General features: G+C 34.0%; 2 protein-coding genes across 2 annotated transcripts; both read left to right on the top strand.

The window, feature by feature from the left end:
• Positions 1-12,714: 12,714 nt before the first annotated feature.
• On the top strand, positions 12,715-15,674 carry TRIADDRAFT_53889 (uncharacterized protein; the record flags this gene model as incomplete). The annotated part of the gene is made up of 4 exons (XM_002109620.1): positions 12,715-12,807; positions 13,649-13,754; positions 13,947-14,219; positions 14,326-15,674. The coding sequence occupies 4 exons, from the start codon at positions 12,715-12,717 to the stop codon at positions 15,672-15,674; spliced, it is 1,821 nt and encodes a 606-aa protein (XP_002109656.1).
• A 3,283-nt stretch (positions 15,675-18,957) lies between these two features.
• Positions 18,958-20,674, top strand: TRIADDRAFT_21703 (uncharacterized protein; the record flags this gene model as incomplete). The annotated part of the gene is made up of 7 exons (XM_002109621.1): positions 18,958-19,046; positions 19,191-19,351; positions 19,437-19,480; positions 19,646-19,807; positions 20,004-20,123; positions 20,239-20,304; positions 20,504-20,674. Coding segments are annotated over 7 exons (813 nt in total), but the record flags the coding sequence as incomplete, so codon positions are not given.
• Between the last annotated feature and the right edge of the window lie 2,654 nt (positions 20,675-23,328).

Here is a 23,328-nt window from a genome sequence, read left to right on the forward strand (position 1 = left end):
CCAATATGCCTAGAAACTTTCTCAACAGATTCATTACCTAAGTGGTACCTTTCCACTAATGCCTACAAGTGCCGAATGAATATCAATTAGGTTAATTATTGTGCATTATAACAATCTTACGCTAAACTTTACCCTGCTCTGATGAGCTGTATTTGTTGTCAGTTGCTACAGTATGCTATCAACAATAATCTTTGCTACTTTTACATTTGTGATAGCACTAGATAGTGATATATTGTAACAATAAAAATGTGAAAAGTGTAAAATGTAGTAGATTGAACGTATAGCTGCTGTATTAACATAGAATTATTAAAAGCTTAAATTATAAATCTATAGTCGTGATTGACTATATTTCGATACATTACAGTTTAGACTCATTTAAGGTCACTAGGATATATTAAGTGAACGAGTTTATTGTTCATTCGTTCCTGCACAATTATTTTTAGCGCTGCAGCACTTATCCACATTAAGCTACAAAAATGAGTTGCGTCAAGTGCAGATTGTAATACCATTGCACGTCGTTATTGTAACACATTAATGTACCTGATACTTTTTCGCATGGTGCAATTGGATAATATAAGATTCAGCCAGGTACTGAAGTAAATCAGATTGTTTGTTAGGAGAAGCATGTAAATTTTTTCGGTAGCAATTAATAATATATCGATAGCTTGCTAAGTCACGGTATGTTGATCCCTAAAATTATAGATAGAAAGCAAACCTACTTTATAAATTACTGCACACTCAATATTATAACACCACAAGTTCAAGATGTAATTGTAAAAGGATAGAATAGATTAGATAAGATTAAATGAATACTTTGCAAAAGTTTGAGCTATGTCATGAATATGACGACTGATCGTATTCGTTGATGCGATCCTATATAAAGCAACATGTCCCTAAATCGATACAGACTGTAGCAGCGAGTACATGCACACTAATGCATACTCGATTACATGGTAGGTGTGATAATCATGATTGGCTGCACTGGTTGATGCAGTCCTCCATAACAAGTCTTTCAATCGGTACAGAAGCAGATTGCTTACAGCTATACCGGTATGCATAGTACTTTACAGGACCAGTACTAGTTAAAGTAAATCAGTTTGAAATAAGTACTGAATTGCGTCTATTATTCCACGTTAGTTCTAATGGTAATTATTTGCATTGGATGATCTGTGGTCATTGCTCTTTGTGCTGTGCAATTACATTTAGTTATAACCGACATTTTATGATTTTTACTATGCTATCTCGTCATTATTTCTTCCATGTTCAACTGTCGCCGGTTGGATATTAGCGAACCTCACGGTTACGTGATAGTGTAAGGACTGGATACGAATCCTCAACGTCTAGTTCCAATTCTATGACAAAAGTAGTCTATACTTCTGCTATTCAAGAAGAAAATTCTATCGCTTTTACCTTAGCATCGGCTGTCTTCATCGCATGCTGCAACTCTCTAATCAAGCATCTTAGTATGGAAGCCATTTTGGAGATTTCCAACGCTTTTTAGATGTCAGATGCTCGGGCTCATGGGCTTCTATCGGTGCAGTAAGGACTGTCCGTCCGTACGTTTGGAGTAATGCGCATGCACACGATGCATTGATCTATAGTAAAACATGGCTTTAGGTAACAATTATAGCAGACACTCACATTCCACCGCTGTTTTGAGCAGTAATCGTAGGAACAGCTTAAGGTGTTGGTGGCCTACACCACGCTTGTACAGGTATTACTAACATATTGGTTACAATGGAATGTTTGATACAGTAGTCATCCGTTTTCGAATCCAATACGATAGGAGAAGTGATGCTAAAACATCGGGAAGATCACGGTAATCTGCCTTGTAGGAACTGCTCCAAAATGTTTCCTATAGTAAACATGCAATTCATGGTCCGATTGATCATTAATTAATGAATTAATTATATTATGTAATTATGGTTAATTTAAGATGGTTGCTTGAAACTGTCCCAATGTATTTCCTACAGTAAACATGGAATTCATGGTCCGAATAATCATTAATTAATTCATTAATGAATTATGGTTAATTTAAGATGGTTGCTAGAAATGGTCCCAATATATTTCCTATAGTAAACATGCAATTCATGGTCCGATTAATCATTAATTAATTATATTATGTAATTATGGTTAATTTAAGATGGTTGCTAGAAACTGTCCCAATATGTTTCCTATAATAAACATGCAATTCATGGTCCGATTAATCATTAATTAATGAATTAATTATATTATGCAAATATGGTTAATTTAAGATGGTTGCCAGAAACTGCCTCAATGTGTTTCCTATACTAAACATGGAATTCATGGTCCGATTATTGGTTAATCAATTCATTAATTATATTATGTAATTATGATTAATTTAAGATGGTTGCTAGCCTCTGGACGGTTGGTCTAAATAAATTCACTTCCGTAGTGGCATTTCCACAGACAAAGCTTACAGTCTGAATATAAGATAATTAAAAAATGATGATTTCACAACTATTTGCTAGTAGTAAATTAACAGGTTGCAAGCTTATTACAGTACAGCTACATTGGGCTATGGCGGAGAGGTAGATACATATATATACTGAGGGATAGAGTAGATATTTTGTAAGTAATTCTCAGATTGACGACGGGAGCTTAAATGCGACGATTCTTGTAGACTACAAATTGGAGTAGAGAACACTCATTTAGTCGGGATGTCTTCCACGAGACGCGTAAATAAATTGAGATGTATCTATAAAAATCGATCCCAGCAATATTCTAAGTTGAATCGCGAATTTACGTACATCTTTCGAATGATGGCATTTCGCATTTACTACTAATCTTAATAATCTTAATAAACCAAATGTGGCATTCTGTGGTAATGTTGAGCGATTATTAATAATAATAGGCAACTAAAGCGCTAAAATTTTTTTTACTAATATTATTCCAGAGTTAAAGTAGGTGCAAATTAATTTTAATGGTGATCTTACTGATCTACACATAGGTGCTCACATAACGCAAATCCTCAATCCTCTAGTCGGTAATATATGTGAAGATGGCTCGCTTTTCACGAGCCACTTTTGACGACAATTTTTTCTCTCAAGTATGATCCGAAGTATTATATGAATAACAAACGACCGTAGTAGATATATTGTATGGCAGTAATGTAGTGATCTACCTCATATTTGTACTCTATTGCATTTATAGCACTATTTGATATAGTTAGGTTTCTGGGAATAGATATTATCGTCATACTAATATTGGATGATTGCTAATTACTATACTAGAAAATTATCGATTACGAATATTTGCCAGTTAACTACTTACGGTACAAGATTTATGTGATTAAAGATACTGAAATTGTAAAGATACCCGTACCTTTCGTCGGACAATAGTAGAATAATGATATTTTAAGCAGATTGCCTTGCCCTGTGAAATACAAAGGTGATCTACATTCGTTTCTTAGTGGAAAATCTTCTGCTTGGTGACTCAATTCTGATTGTATGCAACTTTGTCGTGCTAAATAGTTTAAGCGAATTGCTTTTAAGAACCACGGAGATGAGCTCGAAATAGATTTCACTCGAAAAACTTTGGAACAGATTCTTATTAGTATTTAATTACTGCTCCGCTATTCTGAAATTTTGTAATAAAAACATTTTTCTTAAATTTACTGTTGATAAAGATTATTAATATTGCAGTATTTTGCGAAATGCCCTTATTACAAGTAAACATAGCAAAGCCCGGTCAAATATTTCCCTGCAACGGATACATTGAAGTAAAGATAAAATTCTCAATGAAATTTATCCGAGTATAACAAGTACGACTATATCAGTTCAAAACTGAAGCAAGTAAATTTTTAATATATAGAAGATCTAGTGTGCTTTCACTTTTTGACAATATTTCCGTTTCAGCCTGTCAATGAAACTGCTACATGAATTTGAAAATTTCATCCATTGAGATTTTAAAATCAAGTTTTAATGAGACATGGCAGCAATTTAGGTGGGTTTAGACGTTAAATATCACTTCTAGAGGTAAATGGGCATCTGAAAATTGTAAAAATATACGAAGATATCTTCGAAGACGATACATTTGTGATTCTCTACGAATTTAAGCGAACATAAATCCAAATGGCTATTCCATAGCATTGTAAAGCATAGAATAGTTCTACTTCTTCCTGTGCATTCAGTTTCTCATCCGTCTGCAAAAATTTAGGGGAGAAATAACTTATTTTATTCATAAGATCAATGAATATACTCTATAATCATGAAGATATAGGTGTCAATTTATCACAATATTGTCCTTTTAGAATACTGTCATGCAGCTGTCACTTTAAACAATTCTATAAATTTTTAGGCAATCAAATAAAAGCTAGATAATATCGGCAAATACGGCATATTCATCAAAGACCAATAATTGACATATAAATCACGTTATTCGCCTACGTTCGATCTGTCGTATGGTAAGGTCATGAAAAATAAATTGCATTCAGCTATTAATGAGTATTCGTTTAATATCAGTATTGCGCCTAACTATACGTTTTACTAATATTGTAGGGCCTGTGTATTCTTCCATAGCCATAATTTCTTAGAAATGACCGGCATTCGTACGGAAACTGACCAGATAAATTCTTACTCTGCGGAGTTTAATGATTAATTTTTATTAGTAAATTCAATGAATTGTTTGATTACGATAGCACACTAGCCTAATAATTTCGATTTGGACTTGCGAAGTTGATAATCTACATGCATAAAGTAGAAGCGGATTTTTTTGTAGTACTATCACGGCCAAACGGAGAGTGGGAGGGAAAAACTATGCCCACCTCTAGTAATGGATATTAAACGTTTGGTGCTGAAAAGCCCGACTACGCCGAGTTTCGCGGCTAGTACTATAATAAGAAAGAATACAGAACCAGAATGAAAGGCTGCAGTTTCTTCAAATTCCTCTCTGTCCTATTGTAGCTATCTACATTTACCACTAAGTACTTAGTGTGTTACAAATACCATCAACGCTCATGGTAAGACGATTTTGTTTTAGAATCGAATAACTGGACTTGTTAAGAGGGTTTATTATAGAATGTAAGACGAATAGCTATTTAGTTGTAAGAAATATGTCATAGTTGTAGTTACCATTAAGTAACCATTATTACAGTTATTATTTAAAATTTAGCCCTGCTATCGTAAGGCTTGATAATAGATAGGCGAATAACTGGGCTCATACACTCGTGGAATATACAGCTGGTACTTTTTGTTTATAACTTATTATAACTTATCGCTAAATTAAATTGAGCAAATCATGCTAATGTAAATGGCAATGCCCTTATATTTGAAATATAAAGGACACATGATAGTTGTAATATATTCTAGAATTTTAGAATCTATCAGCGCAGTATCTACTTAAATAGTACTTTGCTAATCCAATATGCTTATGCACTCATCGAAATTTCCATTGCATATGTAAATACAAAGTGCTAATATAAGTACCCTCTCAATGATTACGAATTAGATACTGACGACAGTGCCGTACTTTACTACGTACTTACTATAGCAGATCTCGAAATTAAAATCATCAGTGTCAGTAAGCATGAATCAAATCAATTTTCCTGTCGATTGTGCCAATTTTCGAATGAATTGAATCAAGTCTGTATAATACTAGATGTGACTAGTCTCGATCTTGTACCACGTATACTATGTAAGTCATAGACTAGTAGATAGATAATAAGCACACACTTAGTGGTGTATATGTTACTACAGATTTCAACTAAGAAATCAGCTTAATAGTCCAAATGAATTCTTAATACTGACTTGTGAAAATGCTTCTTCGTAATGATCTATTTTAAAATTGATCCCATTATACAGTTTATCTCTATAATCTGAAGGACATTCATAATTGAAAAATCAGCTGATAATCAATCATTCAAAACGTATATTTTAAACATATTTATTCAATTTTGCTGAAAAATTTTTCAACTCCATATAATGGCAATCATTCATAATGCTTCAATTTTAATAAAATGTTTTACATTTAGATTGTCGCTACTATAAATTCAATAAATGAAATAAATTTATTCTACCATAGTTTGAGGTTGGACCATGATTACAGAAATACCTATCGACTATGATGTAGACTGTTAAGTTGCAAAAGTAAAAGGATGTAACCTGTCTTCCAGATTATACTATATAGTATTTGTTTAATACATATTTTTTGCAAAAGCGTTTATCGAAATTTCTTGTTGTACATCATACTGTACTGTAACAGTTAGAATAAATGCTCAGTATTTGCAACTAATGTTGGAACTATTGCAAAATTGCGATAGAAATCGTGATATCTTACTTAAACTAACGGCATGGAACTATTAAATGGCGAGTATACATGTTATGGTAATTAAAGAGCGATAATTCATTTCCGTATAAAACTCTTATTAATTTACTAAAAATTATACTGCATCCGTGTAATGTATATGTTATACTTAACCAATTTTAACTTTTAATCAATGTTATGCTTCATGTTCAGACATGATAGAATTTTAAATTTATTAATTTAACAGTAAAACAAACGTAACACCTGTTACTGTTATTTTTTTCAAAGCGTTATTCATATTTTAGGCATAGTAGAAATTTTATGTACATTTAATCTTATTTATAAAGTAATTATAGTATACTTTTCCAAAATGTCGCAATATCTACAACGTTTACCGTGCAATACTTCATCCTATCTGTGAATCTAAATTAACTAGAATATTGCTTTCTGGTCATATAACATTTAAAACACATTATGGAATCATGACATCGTTAGCAGTACTTTCAAGCACATACTAGAAACATTTCATTAGATAGTTGTAATACTTCAATATTGCGTCAAGGTATGCGGCGATTTTATTATACGTACACATGTTTATAGCATGTGCTACATGCTATATATTGAATGACGAAAAAATCTCACATCATGATATTGTGTAAGCTATCAGAGCAGACCAAAAAGAATCAATTTTGGCTATAACCAATGATTACAATTAGCAAATCAAGATTTGTATCGCCAGAGTATGCTTAATACATTAAATCTGAGTTGGATTAAAATTTGCTTTGTAATACTGAACTTGTCAGTGTGAGCTACAGCTGCTACAAAAGATGAAAGCAAATACCATGCAAATATTACATTCAAATACCTATTCGATAGGACACATTAGTATTACTGTATAGTATTTTAATTCTCGTTTCAAATGAATCATCTCCTCATTAAAATAGTTCGCTCGTGTACCGACTATTTATTACAATAAAGTATCATAAAATTATGAGCATGCAGCGGCATGTAAATAAATTGGAAATTAATTGTCGGTAATCATGCATCATTAGGTAAACATGATATGACTTTTACATAGGCTGCTCTAAATATCATTATCGCCGCTATTTCACTATTATACTAACTTGAATATTCACGTACAGTAGTTATAAAATTTTAGTGATAATCTTTCAACATTCTACACGCTTCGAACCATTAAAGAGTAACAATTTAATATTAAAATGTGGGGCCTATTTAACAGCTGATTTTCTATACACGAAATTTATTATTTACATAGATAATATTTGATACTATTACGGGATGAGCATCACTATTAAAATAATAGCGCGTGCTTTTTATTGAATTTAACCAATCCAATCTGTAAACAGTACTTGCATGTAACGGTTTATTCCGATTATTTAACATATCACGACCGGTAACAGTCAGCGTGATATTTATAGCTTCCAATCGATCGTCAAGTATTTCATGAATTTAAAGGGAAAAGAAAAGTTAATTGCATAATCCACTACTACTGATAAGGTCATAGATGCATTTGTGAACATAATGTATGGTACCGATAGTTCGTACGAGTATTGAGATGAATATGATATCGTTTTATTTATATCATGATAGTATATTGCATATATAATATATTACGAAAAGTCATTTTAATATATTAGAAGACTTTTCAAATAAAAATTATATTTACCGTACTGAGTAAGGAACGACAGATTTGGTTTTTTATCATTGTATGAACGAACGCAATATGTCCATAAAACAGTCAAGCAGGTGCCGGTACCAGTCAGCGATTTCACGCTATAAAATGTTTATACTTGCTACTGTTTCAATAAGATTCTTTCAGAAGTAACTTAAGAAGTGTATACCAGCATGGAAGTGAAATTCTAATAGCAAATTATACGTCTGATTATAATTTAATCAATAAAGCTCTAGCAGTCAATGCTATCGAGATCTGTCCCTTCTCGACTTTGCTTCTGCTAAGGCTAAAGTATAATACGTGACACTGTCCATAAATCAGCAAGTAGATACAAATTTTAAGGTGGAGTTAACTGTTCTATAATAAAAATCAGCGGAAAGTCCTTTTAATTTAAAAATAGACACGTAATGCATAATTAAATAGCAGCTGTGAGGAGCGTAAATAAATGCATATGTTACTTATGGTGTCTAAATTTATAGTATATTACTTGTATGATGATAAAAACGGCAAAGATTTGCGAAAAGTATTCTGTGTTCATGGCGGAATAAATTGCTTAGTTCTCGAGTGCATACTGTACTTGTGTTCAAGCCTAACATAATTTAGCATCAATTAAGTTGTTAAGATCTTAAAGTCATAAATGTATTGCAATACTTGATAGGCTTAATAAACGCTGCATTACTGTATGCCCAAATTTGCCCCTATAGCTTTATAACTGATATAATAAAGCAGATATGATAGTTAATAGGGCCATCTGTTGACTGTGATTGCACTTTGTATTTGAAATATCAGTGCATTTATTTTAATTCTCATAGTATCAATTTCTGTGCTACATATTTATAATATTTATACGAGGAATCTTCTCATTTTGCAAACGTTATAAATCTATTCGATCTATAGATTTGTTTAAATTTGTGTTATTTTTTTTATTTTACGTTAATAATTTGCAATTTTATAAAATTCAAAAGTACGTACGAGTAATTGAGAATAGGCAATAATTTTGCACTGTAGACTATGGGATAAATCGAATAATTCCTTCGTTATGTGAGCCTTTCAGGTGTACCAAATATGAAACGCAAATTAAATAGGATTATTTATATGACTGTCCAGATAACATTTAATTGCACAATTACGCCTATTTCCTTTTATTACTTAAATTGCGAAAAGTACTGCATGATTAAATACAACGATAACTTTAACCTATTGATATACGCGTCTAGTCTAGAAAGGTCATTCGAAAGCATTATTTCGATACACTGTGTTAATGTGCTGGAAATGTAAATACTTTCTATTTAAGGTGCAATCTGATATACTGTAGTTCCTATAGTCAGTATTAACACTTAACTAGTAAAATACGCTAGTGTTGATTAATTTTATTTTATAGTCTATCGCATATATTAGTAAATAAGCATACAATGTAAGACCAACGGCGATAGAATTTTCTTTCGCTTATTGACTAGTAATTTTTACCTGTTAGATGACACCTAAATCTGAGATATTAGTATAATTGTTCTTATTGGTTGAATACCAGTTCGAACAGCAGCTTTATATTTACAGCTTGCGCGATCAACTATCTGGAGCTCTTGTCAATAAAATCTAGTCCATCAATTAACGTAGTTCAAGCTAGTCTAGTTCAATCATAATTAGACGATAATATTAACAGACGACTAAATGATCATGCCATAAATCTAAAAGTCTGCTGTCAATATAAATAAACACATACGAAATCTTTAAATATTTTACAATGAACTCCGCCTTTTACAAAGTTTAAGACTGCTATTGAAAAATTTTAACTATTAAAGTCCACTACAGTTAATACTAACTCAATATACATCTTTATCTTAAATAATCATGTATTGGATATTTGGGTAACTTTAACAGTTTATTTTAAATATTACTGGAGGGGCGATATGCAACCTATACGATACGACTGCTAGTATCGAAATTTAAGAGGTACCATATCTAGACTATTTAATTCGCACAAATCCTGAAAGTGGAGGTGGAGTACATGTAATATTTGCGTATGTAACTTTTAATAGCTTTAAAGTTCAATATCAGATACGAGTATATCTAATATCATGAACTTGTAACCTATTGCATGCACGTACAACTACGTAGGTAGTTGTAGCTAGAGTGCTTCCTTGAATCAGCCCATTTTTTTTTTATCTTCCACTTTAGTTAAATACGAGCATATATTTACTGAGAAGCCCATTGCTTTCATGAGCAGTTTGGCCATATGGTACTATCTTTTTTTATTCTCTTGATGATTAGGTAATATACTTATTTGAGAAAAGAAAGGGAGTGGATTATCATTATAATAAGATAGATTATCATTCTTGATATGGTAGCATCCAAATTGCAATTCGATATTGCAGTAATTATTGACACACTAGATACTCGTACGGATAATTACTTGGTAGGTATTTACCAATTTTAATCTGTATGTATCCACATAATGTCATTAAAGGTACAGATTTGGTATACATTTATAATTTGTACCTATTTAAATCTGCTTAAAGTAGATAAATTGGGGTCAAATAGATCAAATCGAATTCTAATTTAAAAGGCTGTTAATCCTTCCAATGAATAGACTGGCATATGTGATCGGTGTCGATTTTGGTTCTTTATTATGATACACAATCACTAGCTTGCTGATTTCTAAACTGAGAGCATTTTATAAGAGGTAAAAAAAGGAAAGCGTTGATTGCATCTCGTGGACGCGTACTCAAATCATTTTCTTCTAACAAGCACATTGTAGCTTGGCTTACTTTCTATCTGTGGGAAAGTTGAAAGAAGCATTAAGATTGAATCATTACCGGTAACAAGGGGGCTGTAACTATTTTGTTACAATGTAGAACTTCATTGTCGAAGACTGGTATATAATTCATGATAGCTATTTGCATTTTGCACCATCGTATGACAATGTCTATTGAGCCATTCAGCGAACTTGCGATAAGTGCAATTCCATCTGAGCCTCAATTACCTGCTCTGCATTCCACAATATAAATATGGACTCTTGCAAATGGTATCCATTCGTATTTGTTGTATTTATACAGTATACAGTAAGTTAAACGTGTACCAATCTCGATGTCCTGTCGATTGTACTGCAGAGGTAGGCGAATTCTTTTACTGTAGGTTAAAGTCCCTGTCCTTATTTCAGGACTTTACCATAAATAAGAGGACACACCTCAATTGGATGTCTATAGTCCAAGAAAGACATGAGATGTTAATTGTATGCCCGTATGCGGTTAAGAAAGGTCTAAATTGACCAAGTTAATCTTCAATCGTGATGTAATTAAGAAACTACGGGTAAAATGAATCATTCTTAGTCCATATGATAGCCATATCCAAATTAGTCATTTAATTTTTCCTTGCATAAGGTAAATGCCCATTTTGGTTGATAATTCATTATTATTGATTTATTTGATTTGTTTATTTATTTTCATTTATGGACCGACTTTAAATATGACACTTTCCGTAGCGGGGTAAATTACTACCTAAATAATTGTGATTTATTACGCCAGTGCCTTTCACCGTTGAATCGGCGATTGAGGTTGACTGGGACAGTACGGGCGTGCAAAGTGTTCTCAGTATCAAGGTTGACATGAATGTTGACATTGCTATGCTAATGTATGAATGGCATGCCATCAGTCAGTCGAATCATTGTTTCTTTTTGAATTTAGTTCATTTTCTGACATTGAAATATATTGGTAAGTAAACTGTTGGCCGTTTGGGGCTTGATAGGAGGTATGATTTAGACAGATGGCCTAACCTTATGGACAGTATCAGTACTGCTCTATCCAGTCGGCGTCCAAAATGCAAATCAATCCATCAACAATCTATTACGCCGCCATCCTGTACTTTACACTCTACAGTATAGCAGAGAACAGGATGTTGACTAATGCTGCTGGCATTTTAGATCGATTGCATTGCCTATTTGCACTAGGGGAGCTGGGTTGTTCAACTTGTGCTTTGACGGATAGAAAGGTTAGACACTTGCTTGCAATGTCTTTCCAGAGGATAGCACTCGTAGGATTGTGTTTTGATCGAGTACTGGGCCGGTCCATTGTAGAGTAAAGTCAAACTTGCACCTTTTCTTGCCCCAAAAAAAGGTCGACAACTGTGCCCCCCCCCCCCGCATAAACCGGATTGGGGACTTGTCAGGTTAACTTCCCGCTGGAGTTAAGGGTACAGTACGTACTGTACCGTACAGTACAGTGTATTCTGTGCAATTTCCACGGGTTTGGCTAGTGAACAGTACAGTACAGTACTGTACCATGTACAGTACAGTACTGTACCATGTACAGTACATTGTGCACGGTACTGTAGATCCTGTACCGTACCGTGCCGTACCGTGCGTGGATGAAGTTGACGGCAGATGCAGTCACAAGGAAAACTTTCCTACCCGACCGTACGCCAAGTGTCAATCACTTACGCTCGCCTTGAATACAGTAAGGTACGTTTTAATGGATTGAACAAAAGCATCGATTACTAAACCGATTGCTGAATGGCTAATGAGCACGTGTATGTACACAAGCATAGTATACACAGTAACTTGGTGATGATTGGATAACAGGCTCTTGCCGGCAGACATCACCATGTATAAAAAGAATGCAAAACCAGGTTGAGTCCATTCGACACTTTTTTGATGCGCGGTATTTTTCTACCTGCTGCTGTAAGCTGAAGATTGCTGACTCCTTTTTTTGAGGGCTTGCTCAACTTTTCTCATCTCCGAACGTTGAAATTGATAATCGATACAAATGTTGCTAGAAGGCGCGGAAGTCGATGGTAAGAAGGCAAAAAATGGAACTGAAGTCAAATTAGACGTAGCCGAGACGGATATCGTCCTCAAAGTAAGTTTTCTAACAATCAATCAATCAATCTGTGTTGAATCGACGAGCACAAGGTCGACTTGTACCGACCCATTGATGCCTCGACCAATGACGATACAAACGTCTCCAATCAATCATCTGTACTGTAGTTTAGTACTGTACACTGTACAGTATGGACTGTTGAGGTCAAGCGTACAGTAGTTTCCAACGTTTACACAGTGCCGCTACTGAACAAGACGCATGTTCTCCATGGAAACTTGTCTTGTACAAAGCATTTGCAATGGAAGTAGCAAACTCTCACTCTCTTTCTCTCTTTAGGGACCATGTCGTGATGATAGATAGATATATTGACCATCGCAGCGTGCAATATTATTTTTACACTATCTAGTCTATTTTGTAGTGTGCTACCATTGGTTTGTCAGTTGGCAAGTGTGCTCTACTCAATCAATAAATAATTCATGATTGACAGTAATTCATGAATATGGAAGACTGGTATTTAGTACAGATGAAAGTGGATACTTTCTGAAATTATGAAACTACTGCTACTGCTGCTAGTTAGGAATGGCATGATTTAAATATCCAATAGCATTGCTTGACCTTGTTGATCTGGATGTGTGTTAAATAACCTCCCTGTATGCACGTTACCATCAACCCTAATATAGTTGGATCATGGGGAGGTGAAACGCTATTCATGCTTGTAGAGTGGCGTTTCGTTGGCCATCAAGGAGCATAAGACTATGCCACCATGATGACACCGCGTCTTTCAGTAGTGTTTGAATTTGAAAATGATACATACGATATGGCCAGAACATGACCTGGCTTCGATTTTCTGACCTATATAAATTGTTTGTATTCTGAATAGACCAATGATAACAATAGAAACTTGATCAAAAATGACGAAAAGGAAGAAAAAGAATACGATCCATGGCAAGCACCTGAATTAGTTGACAACTCTCCAGCATGGGCAGGTATGCTAACGTTAGCAATCGACAGTATTGTAAAGTATTACTGAAATATTTTCAATTGAAAAATTGTTTTTGACAACCGTACGCCTATTAATGAATTATTGATTGGCGGCACATAAAGTAAGACGCTTGCTCAAAACCCTTGCTAACCAGTCAATACTGATATCGGTGCATGTTTTTAATCCTTTTAAATAGAACTCAACGGCAAGGAGAAACTGCAAAGAGTTGGATACCTCTTGTTACGATTTGTTGTGATCCTTGGCAGTCTCTACCTGTTCATTTGCTCGCTTAGCTTGCTGTCTGATGCTTTCAGACTGCTAGGTGGTAAAGCAGCTGGGGAAGCGTTAGATGAAGAAGGAATTGTTGCCAATCCCATTGCTGGTCTCATGCTTGGTGTACTCGTAACCGTCTTGGTGCAAAGTTCTTCAACATCTACCTCTATTATTGTTACCATGGTCGGCGCTGACAGTAAGTTTTGATAGTTTATATTTTTACCAAATATTATTAGTGATGAAGATGATAGGCGATGTCGCAATAGCAATAGTAATCTAATAATGTGTATCTTCACAATTAGTTTTGACTGTGCAACATGCTGTCCCTATTATCATGGGTGCCAACATCGGTACATCTGTTACCAATACAATAGTATCGTTTGCTCAATCACCAAACCGTGATGAATTTCGCCGTGCTTTTGGCGGTGCCACCGTCCATGACATGTTTAATTGGTTAAGTGTCATTGTGCTATTGCCTATTGAAATAATTACCCATTACCTATATTGGTTATCACATGCTTTGACAGGAAATATTAAAGGAGACAGTTCCGCTAACCAGGACTTACTAAAAGCTCTTACTAGCCCCTTTACTAATCTCATCATTCAACTCGATAAAAAAGTAATTACAAACATTGCACTAGGAAAGGAAGAATATCTTAATAAAAGCTTAATAAAGGCGAGCTGTGGTTCTACTATAAACATTGTTCCAACAAATATGTCTGTGATACAAAACGTAACTGACCCTAGTACCGGAGCAATCACCTTGGATACGACTTATGAAATAGTCAATATTAGCAACATTGACAAAAAACCATGTCATTTTCTTTTTGCCAATACTGGAATGAGTGATCCTGTTGTTGGAATTATTTTGTTGTTTATGTCGATTGTTGTATTATGTGGTTGCCTCATTATGCTTGTAAAATGTTTACAAGCCTTATTGAAAGGACATGTAGCCAAAATTATCAAGAGGACCATTAATTCTGATTTCCCCGGTAGATGGAGTGTTTTGACTGGCTATGTGTTCATGTTAGTAGGTGCAGGTGTCACTATCATTGTTCAATCGTCGTCAGTATTCACGTCGACGTTAACTCCTCTGGTAGGTATTGGAGTTATAGAATTGGAAAGAATGTATCCATTGACATTGGGATCAAATATCGGTACAACGACAACTGGTATCCTTGCAGCTTTGGCTAGTAAAGTCGGCCTTCATAATGCCATGCAAATTGCTATTTGCCATCTCTTTTTTAACATCTCTGGAATTCTGGTATGGTATCCGATACCTTTCATGAGAAAGATTCCGGTAAAGATGGCAAGGTTTATGGGTAATACTACCGCCAAATATCGTTGGTTTGCCGTAGCTTACCTAATTTTCGCCTTCTTTATCATCCCTGGTACTATTCTTGGATTATCTTTAGCTGGCTGGTATGTGCTGTTGGCTGTCGGTGGCCCAGTGGTGCTCCTATTAATAGCAATATTAATCATAAATGTTCTACAACAGCGAAGGCCAAAAGTCCTTCCAAAAAAACTACGCACATGGGAATGGGCACCGATTTGGCTAAAATCGCTGGAGCCTTACGATAAATTGCTTGGTCGTCTTTGCTTCTGCTGTAAATATCGATCTGGCAAGCCTGAGCCTGAAACAAACTGTTAATACTTTTTATTCATTTTGCATAATATATTTTAGTCGCACATTACAGTGTTGGAAAAATTCCAGACGCATTGATATATAGAATTTATCATCATATAGACGAAAACACTAATCTAGATTGACAATAAACTCTATTGATTGTGAGTTATTTGCAAGATACCAGAGTAATAGAAAAGATTGCTTTGGTAAATTTGTTGATGGTTTACAAATACAATTTTGCAAGGACGCGAAATGACATTTAAGCATTGTCCGACTTTGTTAAGATTAATTAAAAATAAGACAGATATTGATTATTGAGTATATAGGCATTTATTATTGCTTGGCGATGGTATGTAACGTATGTTGTTGATTCTCTTTACGACAATATTGCTTCTATATTTTTAAATATGTATTTTGTTGCAACAAAAAAAAATGCAACCTGGTACGTATGACTTGCTCTAATGACAATTTATTGCCAAAATGATAAAAAAAGTAAATTGAAAACTTAAAACTGAGAAGTCTTTTGATTTCGATGCGACTACAGCGTGAACTCGGAAAGAGTTCTGACGCCTCAGTTTTCTACATCAACTATGTCATAGTGTATACTGTAAATACATTAAGGGTGCACTATCGGCCTTGAGCCACGAAAAGCCTAGAGGGTGTATCCATAATCTAATTTATTTAAGACAGACAACAGGCCTACAATGCTACAGGTTGGTTTGTAGGCCTCCATTGATTGTACAGTTACATGACTTTTTACTGGATAAGTTGTTTCCAGTTTTGCTACGAATTTTTATCTTACTACTCTTCTAATCTACGAACTACGACGCTTGATGCGAATGCTATAGGCTGGTAACTATAGTTCGACATCACAGCGCTCAACTTTATTTATACCATTTCTTTTTATAAAATATTTCTTTTCATAATTTATCCTAAAATATTCTTCATAATGTACAATGTCTCCATTCCTCTATAGAAGGATTGATATCGTATGATGAAATAAATTGTTTGTAAAAATTGTAATATGCGTCTAATCTTTGTTTGTTTTTAATTAATACGTTATCGTAGACCGCGAAATCTTTGCGCGCCAACAACTAGAAATGGCGTTAGCAACCAGTAACCATTGTATATGTATGGGTAATTCTCTATGACGTTTAGTTCAAAGTTAGAGTAGAAGTAGACCAAGAACTAAAGTACTGTAAGTACTAGTCTACTACTAGATCCTCGTTAAGTTGGGCGGAGTCCCTCAAGCCAACTTTTCAGTGTCATGGGTTGCAAAGTTCACGATTCTCTCTCTATTGGACGAAAAATTTTGCCCAATTGCAAATTCTAGCGGAATTATTTGCCCGTCACTATGGACTACTAAAAGCTAGCTGTAAGAATTAGTCCATGACGAAACGCACAAAACCAAACAACCAGTTCTAGTCCTAAATAGTCCTAAACATAGTACACAGGACGACCATAGTGGCTAGCACCTCTAGACCACCATTAAGGGGCGTGGCGAGCCCTCTTCAACTGGCTGAAAGATGTTCAGCTATAGTGTTGCCTTAAATTATGTTTTTCAATTGTGAAGAAATGGCCTCTAAATTTGGCTCCAATTCCATGCAGACAGATCAGTACAACCTAGAGCAATTGGCCCTTGATATTTTGATTCCTTTTTATCGCGGTAATGAAGAATTCTATTGCTTTCAAGTTTCCGATACAAACTATTAGTCGGTGTTCCATGTACGATCGCTCCAATTAGCTCCAAGCCTTTTACAAGTCAAGCCTTAACACCGCTCTATAGTAGTGTCTCGTTTCAGATATCCGTTTCACTTGAAAAGATTAGCAAATTAGTTTGCCCCCCCCCCGTATTTATACTACCGTGAACTCTCGGTCTATAAAGTGATATAAATTTGAGGTGGTTTTCCTGACTACTTTCAAAATTGAAATTGAAATCGTTCTAAGCCCATTCAAATCTTTGCGATCCCGCCATATGGGTCCACCTAGGACAGTGTACAGTACAGTACACCCAGCGCCCATACTGTACACTGTACCGTACAGTACTGTACACTGTACCGTACAGTACTGTACACTGTACCGTACAGTACCGTGCTTCTCTCGCATTGAAGCACAGACAAGCGGAATCCTGGACATGTGAATGTAATATCAATGTTCAAATCGATCACTCCAGCCATCTTGACGATTTTTGCTACGGACAAGAATAACATCGAACACAACTTTGAATGTTAATTCAATCAGTAGGTTATATTCATGATTAGAAACTGGTATTATTATTGCTATAGCTAATTTTGGCAATAATTCAAGTCCATCACTTTAGTTTTGCATTGTCATCGAGAGAAGTATTGAACGTGCAATGAATAGCTATCAAGAGCAAATTGAATTTATGGCAGCAAATCCTCCACCGGATAATATCCATGAAATCCAACTGACCGTTCATCAATTCCTGTCTCAACATATCGATCATCGTGATCATCGCATTGCTTTTATAACGGTAAGTCTAGAACAATGATAATAGAATGCTTGTAATGCAAAAGAAAAAAAATGAATTGGAGGCAGCACAGCTGATGTACCAAGTGGCTGCTTCATTTGAAATGCCTCCACAAATCAATGAATGACCAATACAGTACATGTCCTAGAGCATTTCGTGATCAAGCTAGAAAAATTGTAATAGTAACAATCATCGCTAGGTATAAAAACCGAGATTCCGTTTTACCGTATAGAATGAACGATGACAATACTTTAGCCTTGAAGTAGACTGCAATAAAGTCTAAATGAAATTTTGATAATTTACGTATGGCAACATCAGTGATGAATGATATTGAGATGATACGCATAATTTAGTGTATGCCGATATAGCATCTTCGAGATCTAATATGTCTATATGCGTGAGTTACACTTAAACGTACAAAATCAGTAGATTAAATAATACGGTCTTAACACATCAAGATGCACTATATTAACATATAGCATAATATTGATCAAATATCAGCGTACAAATACTCCTGCTGCTGCTAGAGTTATCTTTTGGTACGCAAACGTCATGACATTAGCAATATAACGTTCAATAAATTTAGATTAACTCGATGCAAATGCAAAATATATATTTTGATCGAGTAGCTTTACATGATTATTATGCATAGATTATCCTGTATGGTAGTTTAGCCATCTCTTACATCGTGTCAAGAAGTATAAATTCAAAGCTTTATCAAAGAAAAAACTCTGTCACTATAGATTGTAACGAGAGTTTGACAAATAAATTACTAAAAAAGTCAAATTCGAGCGTGCTTATTTTTTTCTGCAATAGTCTGGTGGCACTTCTGTTCCATTGGAAAGAAACACTGTACGATTTATTGAAAATTTCAGTTCCGGAAAGCGAGGTTCGGCATCAGCAGAGTATCCTAATCCAAAGAAATAGCGTCGACTATCTTATTTGCAGTATTACTGTTAGTACTAACTTACATAAATAGTATGACAACCATTTATACAATAGATGTAGCTGTTTGTGCCTTAACGAAATATATGCACTTGCCAATGTAGGTATTTTATACGTTGTGGATATATAGTCATATTCTTGTTTCGCAAGAGTTCTTTGCAGCCATTTCAACGACACTGGAGGTCTTTAAATTTTCTAGACTCTTTGGAATGCCACTGTAATAGCGATAACGAAGCTGTAATTACTGGTATGTTGTTACTTAAAAGTTTAGCTTGGACATTGATTCGATAAAGTTATTTAGCCATACTAGCTTCCTGATGTCTGAAAAATGTCGATATATTTTGATACAGTAAATAACCCTAAGCTCTTGACAAGTCTGCAATGCTATCAACAGGTAAGATACGAGTACATCCGTTTGCTATGATATCATCGTCATTGGCAATAACTATTTGAATGAAAATTGAATGGATTTCACTGAGTATTAGTCATTTCGTCTTAAAAACCTGATATTAGAACGATATGGTAAGATGATTTAATAATGCGCATTCTTAAATTATAGGCTCGAAGTCAAGGAAAACTCTTAGTGATCGATTACACTACTCTATTCGATTATTTGCATCTGTTACATGCTATTACCAAAGAATTGAAGGTTTTCCATTCCAGAGCCTTGGTATACCTAGCAGCGGCTGTTTCCGATTTCTATCTTCCATTGGAGCGAATGGTACAGAAAATTAAAAATCATTTATCTATTCTTTAGCATATCTATATTATCAACTTTTTGCACTTGTCTAAATGACCATATCCATCACTTTTATATGATCTGTTAAATGTTTATTGAAATTTTGCGTCAGAACAGATGAACAATATTTTCGTTCTCTATCGTTGCAAATTGTCATTATTTTTTACAAATTTCTTAGACTGAGCACAAGATTCAATCTGCTAATGAAAAGCTAACGATACAGCTAGAAGCTGTGCCTAAAATGCTAAAAGTCTTGATTGACGAATGGATTTCAAATGCCTATATTGTATCATTTAAGGTATTACTTCTACAATTGCTTTTAGCTTCAGATTAATATAAAACTACAATTGAGATCGCCACAAAGATATACTGACGAAATCTTTATGACTAAATTGCATAATTATTTATTGTAGCTAGAAACAGATCAAAAGATACTTATTGAGAAAGCGCAGCGATCATTACAAAAGTATTCTCACCAAGTAAGTCCGTGCTTGAGGGTGATCTTAATCCTGAATATTTATTCTGTGCGTATAGACCCACTATAAAATTTTGTGTTTGATACTCGTGAATGTAATGGAATTCTAATGTTTGTGCTCGCATTCAGCATAGAAATTTTATGTGTGCTTACTTATACATTTATCTTATCCATCCTTAACATATAGTCAATTTTTCTATTAGCTAGTCATAGCCAATTTGTTGCAAAGTCGCGAAACTCGAGTAGTGATGGTAACTCTTGCCGGACAAGAAGTTATTGAAATGTCGAATGATGAGATTGAATCTGATAAAGAAATTGAAGAAAAAATTATATCCTATATAGTAATGAAACATCAGCATTACGTTAGTTTATAGCTGCGAAGCTGATATACTTGTGTATGTGTAAAGACATATATATTTAAATGTTTTACCAGTTGCAACTGGGCTATATTTCTTATTAAAAAAATTTAATTTATGATCGTGGTAAAGTTTGAAATACTGAATATAAATTTTTTCAGGCGCATTTAATTCTGCGCTACTATTCGCGGTCGACCACTTACAGTTTGTATAGGAATAAAACTAATGATGACTTAACAATTACTCGGCTTTAAAGGAAGGAACTTACTCTTCTAATATGTCACATTTACTCTTAGTTATTCAGATTGATTACTTTAATCAGTGGTAAGTCTATTTAGAGAAAAATTAATCTATATTATAAGACATCAGAATAAAGGATCTGATGTTTCTATGATTAGACTACATTGGATTGATACGCGATAAAACTATATCTTCCTTATTGATGCTAAATGTATGGTCTTGAAAGCTTTCAAGTATCATCGTAAGATAGCAATTTCGTTTAGACGTATAAATGGTATGCTCTAACTCCGAGGCTACTTGAACTAAGGATTCTAAAACTTTTTTTAAATGAGTAGAAATCTGTTAATTCATGATATCAAATTAGAGGGGCTGGCTAAACTATGTGGAAGAGGTTGGCTTAAAAGTGTAAATATTGTAATGAAGACTAAAAAGAAAATATTTACCTACGTACCTTCATGGTTGCATCCTCCTTCCATCTATATATAGTTTACAGATATATATATATATTATACATCTATATGGCGATTTTATTTCAAAAATGTTATTTACTATATATAGCACAGTATTGTCTTAAAGGATATCGAAAGAATATATGCAATTAAATCGTTCACAGCATAATGATGGTTCATAAGTGGATTGGATAGAGCTGTAACATATCATTACTTTAACAAATTGCTAATAAGGATCGTGTTTATTAAAACTATGACTTATCATAAGTAATATACGACGATATTTTTTCCGTTTTAGTGTGCTATAGGTCTTCAGATCATCGATGATTTAATATATATAATTACTGTATAAATGAGTCATCTTATTAATATACTATACCTAAGGATTTCTTCATCACCTTGTTTCTGGTAAGGGAAACTATGGTATACCGTTTACTTCAGCTGCTTGCATGGTCATCGTGTACGCGTACAGTATCCCAAGATCGATGATATTGAACAATTCGTTATAGTAATAACTGTAAACGAATTTTATTAAAAGCTATGCTTGAGAATAACTTTGTAGTTCAGTAGTATTTCTATAAAATACTACAGTGATTAACTTAGATCTTATCAATTGGCTCCTTAATTCTATTTACGCGGTCATACTAGTAGATTATCTAAAGGGCATGCTCTACGTCGCATATTAACATTTCAGAATTCTCTTCATTAATTAAAAGGGCCTTAACTAAATTTTATATTGATGATCTCATCTTTTTATTTTTTGCATAAGTTCTGCAATTATTTGACCTCCGTTCATGCGCCAACTTCTAGGAAATAGTTACAATAAACCATTTTTATGGATATTATGAAACCATTAATTACGGTATCTTGCACTTTCGCAGTAATAGCAGTACTTTACTATGCAGCGTTAACGAGTCCAAGTTAGCAGTGATCTCATTTTTACGTAGTTAGAACTATAAGAACCATGTCTTGATATAATTCTACCGTTAAAAATGGATAATAATATCTTTGTTGATAATATACTAGGTACCTTCAGGACTTGTACATATGATAATATTCATATATATCTTTTAGGTAGTACAATAACAGATTGTTTGTAGCAATATATTTAACAAAACAATCTTAGCAGAAATATCTTGGTATTGAGATTGTTATGCGTCGTTGTTTTGTTCTGAAGAATATACTTTTAAAATATATTGCTTTTTAAACAATAATCTTGTTGATGTAAACAGATGATAATACTGTAATCGATCCATATTATACTAATAAATATATTATGCTTATTTATAGTCGCGGTCTACTCGGTATGCAAATAATACGAGAAAAACATATTATCATCATTCACCTCAATACATATGTTACCACATATGGTACTATGAAAGGATAATAAAGAAGAGGTATAAAATATAGAGTACTCTAATGAACAATAAATTTTTGATAGTAAGAGATTAGTGAAGCAGTAAACAGCTGGCTTTTACCAATTTAGCAATAGTAATACAATGTATATTCTCAATCAACTCGAAGACGATGAAAAACGTAAAGAAGTGCTGAAGATGACTTTGCATAAATGATGTATTAGGAGTAATTAATTTTGTAAGATGTAACGTGCATCTTGCTTTATATAAGCTATAACTTCATTGATTTTTAAATCTTTATCGATCTATTTTGACGGTTAGCGATTTAGACAATATGTAGATTAGCTATTCAACCTATCTAAAGGGACCCTTGTTTTTATGCATGTTAGAAATTAATTTAAGAATAGTAAGTGCGTGTTATACATCGTCATAGATATCATTTTCTTAATAATTATATAAAGAATACTAAACTGATTAAAGATGCTTATGTTTCTTGAATAATTCAGAAATTCTGATTTGATCCTAAATTGAACTGGCATTAGTTAAAGCAATCCTTCAAGTTATATTATAGTATCATGCGTGATATTAATCATATTAAATTGCGATTAATATCATGTATAGCACACAT

Source organism: Trichoplax adhaerens, genomic scaffold, assembly GCF_000150275.1.
Source record: "Trichoplax adhaerens TRIADscaffold_2 genomic scaffold, whole genome shotgun sequence".
Lineage (NCBI taxonomy): Eukaryota > Metazoa > Placozoa > Uniplacotomia > Trichoplacea > Trichoplacidae > Trichoplax > Trichoplax adhaerens.